Here is an 11,102-nt window from a genome sequence, read left to right as displayed (position 1 = left end):
GCCGTCGAAGTTCTCCTTGTCTCGAGATTCAAAGATCTTGTCCTTGTTGGCGATGAAAGTCGCAAGTGTGCTCTTCGTAACGCCATACTTTTCGGCAATCTCTTTTCGGCTCAGATGACCACTGGCAACGTCTTCGAGGATAGCTACCTTCGTGCCGATGGACAGCGCTTTGTACTTGCCACGTGTGGTCATAGCAAACTGGGCTGCTGGCTTACCAACCACAATGCTAACTACGCAAAAGCACGCACGGAACAAAATGAACTGTGGAGAGGAGGGCGCGGATAGAGGGCGCGTGCCCTGTCCTCCTCGCCCGGGACACTGTCACGGGCCTCCCGCCGGCTGTGCTGACGTATGTCACTATGTCACCCTGCGATTGGCGACCCTGCTCTTCTGTTCGTATGTGTGGGATGTGCGGCATGTGCGGTGGCGGAATGCGCGACGTGGGGGCCTTATTCTCGGACACACCGGTCGAATTATCCGTTGTGGACCGCCTTGGCGTTCGAAATAACGAACTTTTTTACCCATAGAAACACATCGGTCCCTGCCGGGACTTTCGAACTCGATCGAATTAAGCGAAGAAACGAATTATCGGGAGTCGAATTAACGGAAGTCTACTGTACCCGCTTAAATGGTAGTTCCGGTTAAACGGTAGTTGTGCCGAATCCCCGACGTGACTTCCATACAAGCCCATGTATTTTCCGCCCGTTAAACCGTAGCAGCTTGCAGTCCCCATATCGGTTAATGTGTACCTCCTCCGTCGCGAAACACCGTCCACCGCCACAAGATTCCTCCCTCGTCGACCGCTCCGCGCACGCACGGACGCCAGGGTTCGAGGGCGAATAACACGTGGCTTCTCTGAATGAGAGGACGACACGTCATTCTCTTACGAGGGGAAGTGACGTTCGTCCGCGGAGAGGAAGTAGGCGAGGGGTTCAATGCGCGCCCTCGCTGGTTTCGTTTCTTGGGTCTTTTGTTTGCTACGGTCATTCGAACTCTGGGACACGTACAGTGCGGACACTTCAGGTACGGTTGTTACTGTTGTTGGAGAGACGCAGAATGGTGAAGCACCGAGTTTTAAAGATCAAGGAGAAGATAGACATCATTCACACCATCGAGCGAGGAGCAAAGAAGTCAGCATTGGCACGCGAGAGAGGACTGACACTGACGACAGTTTGCGGGGTGTGGAACTCCAGAGAGAAGATTTTGAAAAGTGTTGCTTCCACCAGCGTTAACCGGTGCCGTGTGCGTGGTTCCGCGTTTCCAGATGTTGAAGCTGCGGTGGTGCAATGGCTCAAGCAAGCGCGGGCAAGAAACTTGCCAGTCAGCGGACCACTCCTGATCGAGAAGGCCCAATGTTTTCCCTTGTGGTTGAACCATCACGACTTTGTGTGCAGCAGTGGTTGGCTGGCAAGATTCAAGGCCTGGCACAGCATCAAGGCACAGGTTGTATCAGGTGAAGCCGCAGCGGCAGACATAGCCGGTGCTCACAACTGGAAGAACAGAAAGCTGCAGGAAATTCTCGGTGGTTATGCTCCCAAGGACATATTCAACATGGACGAGTCTGCGCTATTTTACGGACCTCTGCCTGACAGAACCTTGGCATTCAGAGGCGAGGTCTGTACCGGCGGGAAACACGCCAAGGAAAGAATCTCCGTTGCCTTTGGGGTCAACATCACAGGTAACGAAAAGCTGCCACTCCTAGTCATCGGAAAGGCTGCAAACCCAAGATGCTTCAAGGGTCGGAAGCTGCCGTCGGGCATGCTTTATCGAAGGAATGCGAAAGCATGGATGACTTCGAAAGTCTTTGAAGAGTATGTGCGACTTTTGGACCGGCGGTTCACGGCGAAGGGAAGGAAGATAGTCATAGTGCTGGACAATGCATCGCCCATGCCCGGCTGGAGAACTTGACGTCCGTGGAGTTGGCCTTCCTGCCCCCCAACACGACTGCGATTGTTCAGCCCCTGGACCAAGGGGTGATTCGCTCCGTGAAGCAAATCTACAGGAAAAATATCATGCGCAGGATCCTGCTGGCGATGGAAAATTAAAGACCTACGCAATTGATCTCCTCGGTGCAGTTCATTTGCTACAGCATTCGTGGCAGCAGGTGGAACCTTCGACAATTCAGAACTGCTTCCGACGTGCAGGGTTCATGGTGTGCACGGACAGTACAGTCCAGGGTGAGAACAGTGAGGAGGACAACGCCGACGACGAATGTGAAGGCATTCTTTCGGAGTTGCTGGAGCGCCAGGGTGCTGCAGACAGCGTGCAATTCCATGTGTTCCGGGACATTGATAACAGTGTGGAAACGTGTCCCGACTGGTCGGACAGTGAGATTGTCGCCTCTGTGATAAGTGAGTCGTCGTCCGCCGCAAGCGGTGATACAGACAATGACGAGGACGACAGAGAAGAGATTGAAGATTCGGAAGGCCCGTTACTTGCAGAAGCTGCACAGGCATTGGAAGTTATGCGGCAGTTTACCATAAGGAGGGGACTCGGGGACGGGGGGCGGTGGACTCGGCGCGTTCAAAAAGGTGGTGATCGACGCAAAGCAACCTCAGCGTCAAGCTAAAATCACAGACTTTCTTGTGGAAATCGAATAAATGCCGATCTGCTATGCTTTTTTAGGCTGTGCTCGACTTGTTTGCTTCAACCGCGCAGGTAAGCGAGCAATAGTTCGTAATTTCGGTTAAACCGTACTACCGATTAGTACGTAGTTTTTTCGCGTCCCCGCCAGGTACACACTAACGAGGTTTCACTGTATTGGCCTAAAAATATGATACATATTTGGTTATACAGTTAAACCTCCCTATAGCGAACTGTCCCTGCTGCGAATTTCTCTATTTAGCGAACTTTTTCAAATGCTTGTACATTTGTCCCATTGAAGCCCATGTATTTGGGTTTTCCGTACAGCGAAGTGCGTTTGCCCGTGTTCTCTATGTTACGAAGTTCCGCGCGCGCTTAACACCACTCCGATTCTCGGAAATAGTGCGACGTTCCGCAGGGCCATCCGGGGTGCCGGACGCATCATATCGAGGTCGCTCTTTGTGTTGGAGAAGCCTGTACAAAGGAGAGTTGGGGAGAGGAGGGCACCGGGGGCTCTGTGACCGGCGCAACCAGCGTTCGACGAATGAGAAGGAAGGAGGCCCCCTCCTCTCTCCCTACAGTTTACAGCCGCCGGTCAGTTGTCACTTTTTTTGGTTCCGCGTGTGAGCGAGTAAAGTGGACGCCATGGCAAACGTGCTCAAGCGGAAATCGTTGTCCGTAGATGCCAAGGTGCAGATCATCAACACAGTCGCCAAGGGTGAAAAGAAAAAGGACGTAGCTGCGAGGTTCGGAACCTGGCGAATTCTTTGCCAACGATCCTGAAGGCCAAAGAGAACTGAAGCCACGGACGCGCTCGCTGTGCTCCAGCGATGGGAAGAACTTCGAGAACAAGGTGGGGTGCCGGATGATGTTGCACTGGAGGACTTTTTGGACGCCGACTCAACGGCAGTATGCACAGAGGAGCTTACTGAGGCCGACATCGTCGCCAGTCTGCGTAAGGATACACACGAGGACAGCGAGAGCGACACTGAAGAGGACATATGTGTGCCATCTGTTAGGGAGGTGCTCGACTCTGTTGACGTGCTTCGACGATACGAGGCATCGTACAAGGACCAGGAGGGCGCTCTGGCTGTGCTGGCAAACTATGAACGGTCTGTGATACAGACGTTCCTCAAGACTGTGCAAAAGCGAGTAACTGACTATTTCTGAGCCAAATAAATTGCTTCTTTCTCTTCCATAGTCTTGTTTTTCGTGCGTTATATTCCCGGGAACTTCAGGCTACTTAACTGTAGCAACAACCACCGAAATTTAGCTAACATTCTCTATAACGAAGTTCTCCATATAGCGAAGTTTTGCAATGTGTTTACCGACTTCGTTACATAGAGGTTTAACTGTAGTGCGGTACCGCTTATAGTGCGGATTTTCAGCGGTCCCACTCCACACGAATTAGTGTGGAGTTGTTTCTGTGCAATTTGATGTAATGCAAGGCAAAAGCAGAAACAGATGTTGAGAGCATTCTGGAATTCCCTCTCTGTAAATGTCACTTGGACAAGGCCAATCAGTGAGTGGCCTCTGGCACGGACAAGACCAATGAGGGAGCAGCAGAAAGACCTGGGTGTCCAACCACCGGGCAGGAGTGATGGCGTCTGCGGGTCGCTGAGATGTCTGCGATCAGCTCGTGGGATGTTGCTGGTTAGCGCCCTACGTGTTGGTACAGCCAGGAGCACAACACAAGGTTCATTCTTTTCCCCTGCACCTCCTGAACTAGTTCAAGCAATGCAACCCTCTCGCATATATTTAAGAACTGGTGCAGAACCGGTGCAGCATTAGTACAGCACTTTTCTTTCGAAAAGAATGGATACCTACAGCGTCCCACGTAACATGGTCACGTCACCACTCACACTGGTAAACGAAAGTCTGCATATTTGCCTCTGGCTTTTCACTTAGCATAGTTTTGTGCAAAACGTGAAGACCTCAAAGACAATCACCTGCACTCCACTCCCATTTGTGTGTGTGGCTTACGTCATTCTGGCTTGGCTGCACTGGGAGTGCCAATGTAAAACTCCTTAATTTAATAACTTAGCTGTTGTCGAAACGAAATAGGCTGTGAAACCATGCCGAAAATAACTGTGGGGTCTCATACACCTTTCCGGGTGTGATAGTCCCTTTACACCAGGACAGGTGCCTTATAAAAGGCACCGCAGGTGAAAGCTAGAATAAACAAGCTAGATCAATTACCAGATGATTTTGGGGCACTGATGAAAGTGAATGACTGTTGAGGTATTTGTAAGGGGAAGACTCGAAAAATGAAGCACATAAGGTATTTGTGATAAAAAAAGGTTGATAAAAAGGTAGTTGATACTGTGGAAGCACAAGCGGAGGTACCAGAGGGAGCAGTTCAGCTTGAGCCAGAGGAGGACATGCTTGAGGAGTCAATCCTTATTGGACTGATCACCCGTGCTGCAGGTATTGGTAAAGTCAGGGAGATCCGGGGCCATGTAAGTAGTCCAAGCAGGAACAGAGCAGGGGTGCCATATTGGAGGTTATCTGGAATAAGGAACGATGACAGCAGATATCAAGAAGTGCTGCAGGTTGCACCAGATATTTCCACCATCTTGGGTTACACATGAAATGGTTCTTGTTTTTTAACTATGGCATGTCAAGGAATAATTGAACGCTACTCCATAATTAACTTGTGACTCACTTCAAGAAGCCAACACTGACGTACTGGCCACGAAATAACACAGTGGATTGCCTGATCCAAGTGTTTCACTTCCATCGCTGGAGTACTGAGATAGGATGTAATGAAGTTCCTGGTAAACACTGATCCCTCACAGAAGAATTCAACCTGCTGTACTTTGAACCATTAATATGCTATAGCTGTTTTCTGCAGGGTAATGTTTGCAATCATAGATTCTGATTGTGACACAAACATACAGGGCCAAGTGCACATGGTACTCTGCAGACTGACAGCCATATGCTGAAATTTTATTGAGGTTTCTTGCAAATCGTATTGTTGTGCAAACACAAAATGTGCAATATTTTATTGTGTCTGCTTCGTGTTGATCTCACTTCATACAAGCAGTGCAACAGACAAATGGAAATGGCAGCTATCCACTATCAGATACATCAAACAAGCCTGTTTCCTGAGGACATAAAACTTACCAAGACAAAAACACTGCCATCGTTCTGGAGCAACTGCGGTGTGGTCTGGATAATTGCAGTCCATATGTTTCTTGTTCCAGAAATAAAGCATAAGGAGCTATTAAACAGCCACACACTGCTTTCTTAATTTCCTACAGCTCCATATGCAAAGTATCCCTTCTGCTACAACCTATTCATCATCTGCACAGTGAGTGTATAGGTGGTGTGCATGAGCCGTAGCTTTACCCATGCTTATTCCCTTCTTCCGGAGAATTGGCGCACGCCCGTGCACCCCACCTATAGTCCCATACAGAGAGCTCACCTCCACTCCTCTCATGTGACTGACATGCAGGGATTTTCCCAGGACTCTTTTCTTCTCTTTGTTGGGGAAGGGAGGTGGGGGGGGGGGGGGGGGGGGGAGTACCACTGTGCTGCATATACACTGTCAAACACAGTAGTAGGCACCCCTCTGAAGCCACGTGCATGAAAATGGTCATCCTAGCTCTCTGTGCAATGCACCTTGTAATGTTATAAAAAAAATTAAGTGCTGCAGCTGTCGGTAATCCCTTAACCTAAGTGCAGTCATGACACGTGCTGAGACTAATATGCCAGCCAATTACGATGACCAGCATTCTCAGCAGTTTCCAGAGTTTGATCAAGCATGCAGACTTTCCCAATTATTTTCTTTTTTTTTACTTTCACGCTCTATCACTATCACGGCAGTCCCTTTTTGTTCGACCTTTCTCTGCCCCATTTCCTTTTCGTTTTGCCACACTGTGTCGATTTACGATTGATTACGCGGAATACGATTTGATTCCGGGAAATTCAGTCCCCCGTAAACGTCAATCTTTTATCCACGGCCTTGATTGCGCAGTTCGTTGTATTTTGAATATGAGGCTAGTGACACACTGACTACGAAAGGCAAGCGAGCTGATGGTGACGATCCATGACTTGAAAACCCGAGACGAGGTAGGACATTGACTAGTTTCCTCTGTGAAACTCGCAATTTCGATAAATATGTCCTTGATGAACTTAAGAAACAGGTGAAGAAACAATAGCCATAACTTCAAACACAAAAGAAGGGGACGTGTGAGCATAATCTTTGGACCAACCACAAGAAAAGACGAGAAGAACGACCACATTTCGGGGACACCTTACCCCCCGCGGGGGGAGCGTTCGACAAGACATTTCTGGGCGGTAACGAGCAAAATTAGGGGGGGGGTGAAAGCTGCTGGGAAAATCAATCTCTGCTGACGGGTACCTGTGGACTGATGCGTAGCTTCGACATGTGACATGTTCTGACAACCAACACGCTATACCTCTTGCACTTCAAATACGTACATGTCTCCCAAGGACGCGCTTCAGTAATCATCTAAACAACATGGACACAACTGAAAATTGAGTTAACTGAAACCTGAGTTGCATAAGTTGTGAAGCAGCTCAAGCGTCTCGCTCTACATCTCGTACTACGTATAGAGCATAAATCGTGTATAAATCGTTGACATTGTGCAGAGCCGCTTTGAACGCATTTAGATATGTTCTAGCGACTTGACACGTCAAAATTCGTAGTCATATGTTCCGAAAAAAGGGCAGGCTGACCTTTTCCATCGCAAACCATGTCGCAAACGTAGATGAAACTTGCCTAGAGAGATCGAAAGAGACGCCATCACCAAAAATGGATTATGCATTGGATTCCTCAGAATATCATTAGATATAGCCAGTGGATATAGCCAATAGCTACGACGATGGATGGCTCCAGATGGCTCTGACTAGAGGTGTGTGCCGCCGCGTCGAAGCGCCGCCGCCGGAGGTCGGAGCATCGCCGTAGCCGCCGTACCGAAACTGTCGGGACGCCGCCGCCGCCGCCGATGTTGAAAAATCGGCGCCCATTTTGATCCACTTTCTATAAACGAATATCTCCCATACCTAATATTTTGTTTGTTTTTCTTTCATCTTAGGTTCCAGGCTTCATTTGTGGTGTTTTTAGCAGTAACAATTTCATCTCCTGATATGCTGTTTATGCTTTAGAGTTTCGTTTCATTGCCGACCCTGGAGGCACAACTCCAGGAAAACTTGTCATTCAATTCTTGCAGGTTGTTTCCGGTCATCCACCAACACCATAGCACTGGTCATGATCCATATACAGGGTGTTTTGTTTTTTATTCGTCACAGAATTTGTTTAAAAAATAGCGGAACGAAATAGATGCCGCTTTTGAGTTGGTCAGGTCTCGAAGAAAGTATGTAACTATAAGATCATTAATTACCTCAAATACATTAATTCTTTAATTAAGGGATTTCGCGTAAAAATGGGATAGCAGAACGGAAGATATTAATCGTTGAAAGCCATTTCTTAAACGGGCACGTGGGTTGAAATATCCGACGCTGAATGTCGCTATGCAAATGAGCCGAAACAAAAAGTAGCAATTTCCGAGCGCAGAAATGACGCGAGCTTCCCCTTATCTGGGTTGGAAAGCGATCTATCTGGCCAACAGATTAGCGCCTACACCAATCAGCTCGATCGCTCCAAAGCCCTTGGTCCTCTTACGTGGATTGCCCGTCGTCTGCGATCGAAAAGTGCGTAGCAAATAGTGCATTTTGTGTGTGCCGGAGAAAAGCACCCAGTCAGAGAGCGTGTTTTCAATCGCGGAATTGCGGGGCTTATAATGCGCGCGAAGCATGGCAGACTCAACCCACTCGTTCTGGACAAGTTTATACTGTAAAACCCTTTAATTTCGCGAGACCTTAATTTTCGCGAATTTTGGGAATCGAGAAAATTCGAGGGACTCGAGGAGTGGGCGAAATTTAGTTGTTGCGAATATATCCCTACTCGATGCGCGAAAATTTAGGGCTGCGAAATTAAATGATTTTACAGTATTTATTCATGATAACTACAGCCTCTGCAAAAATACTGTTCAATGACGTGGTGGGTGCGCCTTATGTCATATCGTTTGCTAACGTTCGCATATTTATATGGTTTCCCACAAAGAGCCACTGGATCAGTGGACAGAGCTTTCACGCGTCGCCGTCCTGTGAACGTTCGGCACTCGCTATAACTGTTATGCGTAGTTGCCATTAAAGGGATGGCTCGTCGTTCTGATTATCTAGCTATGTCGTTTTCTCCAGCGCTTAACGCGCACTTAACGCGCCCAGTCGAAGTTCTTGGGCGACGACCTTCTTGAAGTGCTTTACTTCTCCTAATGTTCCTTTGTGTGTTCGGTTTTCTTTCATAATACTATCCAGTGCTCACGCACTTGTTTGGCGCATGGTACAGTAAATACTGCCACCGTCGCGGTGTCTATGATGGAGAAAATACCCCTGCTCTGAGGTGTTCGTGCGTCCCCGTTGGAGAAGAGAACATATTGACAGCCCACGGGGCGCACGCCGGTATGACAGCATCGGCGTGACGCTGCTGACGCCGACGCCGCCGGGCCTTCAACCTGCTATACGCTGCCGCCGAAAAAAAATGCCCACGGCGCACACCTCTACACTATGGGTGCGTTTTTTTATTCTACCCGGGTAACTCGGGGGTAATGGCCAGTTCTCACTTGGCGACGCCGGACGCGGCGTCGTGAGCGGACGGCGGTAGTAGATGCGCATTTCCGCCGCCCCGTCAGCGCGCACAATTTTCATGTTCCCACAACAGTGGCCATCCGTCGTCCAAAGCAGACGAAAAATCAGGGGGCGTGGCCTTTCTGTGTCACCTAATTGGTCGCCAGCTGTCGTTCTCGGCAGCTCTCGCCGACGTCGTGAAAGAAGTTCGACATGGCAGTTTTTTTGGCTCGACGTCTCTCCTCTCCCGACTCCGGAAATGCGCGTCTATTTCCGCCGCCCGCTCACGACGCCGCGTCGGGCGTCGGAAAGTGAGAACTGGCCCTAACCTTTACTGGGCGAAAATTCGAGGGTGACGGAAGTGACGTCATAACCTACCGGCGAAAATTCAACTCTCGTCGCTCGAGGGTTACTCTGGGTACCTACTCTCGCTGACCCAGCTCAGCAGGTGGGTAGCAAAGTGTTATGACGTCACACGATTCAAGTGAGAGTCCCGCTAACTTTCGGATTCCGAGCATGCAGGCGGTGCAGGCACTGAAGTGCCCATACTGCGATGTCCCCAGCTTTGGAATACAAGACCTCGTGGAACATATCAGTATCGTCCACGGTCTCGTCGCTGTCGTGTCAAACGGTAAGCCGTCTGCTTTATGCGCGGTCGAGAAGCAAGCCGTGCTGTCAGCCACGCATTGTCGTCTGCGTTTCTCGGTGGTAGTTAAGCACGCATTCTAGAGGGTCGTAACGAATATATGAGCACGTATTCAAACCGTGCTTAGGTGTTGCACGAGAAATGTTGGCTGAGCAGAACATGAATCATGTGCTGACAAGCGTCTGCAAACTTCTTTGTAGCTGAAGATCATGAATGGCTTGCTCAGAGGCATTTTAATTTTGACAGCGCCCAAGGTCGTCCCTCTTCAACAAGAGGTAGTTGCTGCCCAACCAGATGAGTTTGGAGAACCCTGCACGAATGGGCCGAGCATCTCCTTATCCCAAGCTGCTGAAAACAACACAAGCCGACTAAACGGCGTCCTCTGGCCTGACAAGGCAGTAAGGTTCCTTCTAAGCCTCTGCCAAGAGGAGGAAGAGAGGAGTGGCACAATGAAGTTCACGAAGGCATTTTGGTCCAAGTAAGTGCCTTACTGCACCTGTGCTTTAAGCCGTGCAAACGTTTGGAGAAGGGGTGTAGTGTCAATCCAGAAATGTTACAGATGCAAAGGTTCTTATGTTCTACCTCAGGGCTTCAGGCTTGCTTGCGGAAAAGGGATACACGCTGACTTCCACCCAGTGCTCTGACAAGTGGAAAAATCTTAAGAAAACCTACAAAACAGCGGCAGACAGCAAAAACAAGAGTGGGAATGGAAGGTCTGTTGGGTTTTTCAAGGTTCCTTCATAAAGTCAGGTTGATTTCATGCCAACACCTGCTTTTTACTTTCACACAGTCAAAAGTGGGAGTATTGGAGTATTATGCACGATATTCTTGGGAAGAAGCCCGAGATACAGCCACCCGCTTTGGCCTCAACATCTAGTGGACTCCACCTCCTTGAGGACCAAGAACAAACATCAGAAACCCCACATAGTGAAGTCTCTTCACCTCGCAAGAAGAGTCGAACATCAAAAAACAACGTACGCAATGCTGGAGAACGGTTAAGGTTGGAAAATGAAAGGGTTGAACAGCTGCGGACCTTCAATCAGCTGTTCAGAGAGTACCTTGAAATGAAGAAAGTGCAAATGAACATGCCCAAAAGTTAATGCGTTAAGCATTTGTCCTGCTGACAAATGGCTTCTGGCAAACAAGAAGCACAGGGTAATGTACCAAAGACTGATGTGCATTTGAAAAAAAAAGAGAAAAACAGAAAGCAAAAATGACA

General features: G+C 48.9%; 1 protein-coding gene across 1 annotated transcript; it reads left to right on the top strand.

Moving 5' to 3' along the window:
* Window positions 1-9,753: 9,753 nt before the first annotated feature.
* LOC135371724 (uncharacterized) lies at window positions 9,754-10,983 on the top strand. The gene is made up of 4 exons (XM_064605696.1): window positions 9,754-9,868; window positions 10,130-10,361; window positions 10,471-10,596; window positions 10,674-10,983. The coding sequence occupies exons 1-4, from the start codon at window positions 9,754-9,756 to the stop codon at window positions 10,981-10,983; spliced, it is 783 nt and encodes a 260-aa protein (XP_064461766.1).
* Window positions 10,984-11,102: the final 119 nt, after the last annotated feature.

This window comes from Ornithodoros turicata, unplaced genomic scaffold (assembly GCF_037126465.1).
Source record: "Ornithodoros turicata isolate Travis unplaced genomic scaffold, ASM3712646v1 Chromosome12, whole genome shotgun sequence".
In the NCBI taxonomy this organism is placed as follows: domain Eukaryota; kingdom Metazoa; phylum Arthropoda; class Arachnida; order Ixodida; family Argasidae; genus Ornithodoros; species Ornithodoros turicata.
Note: the sequence above shows the minus strand (reverse complement) of the source record. Positions and strands in the feature narration are given on the sequence as shown.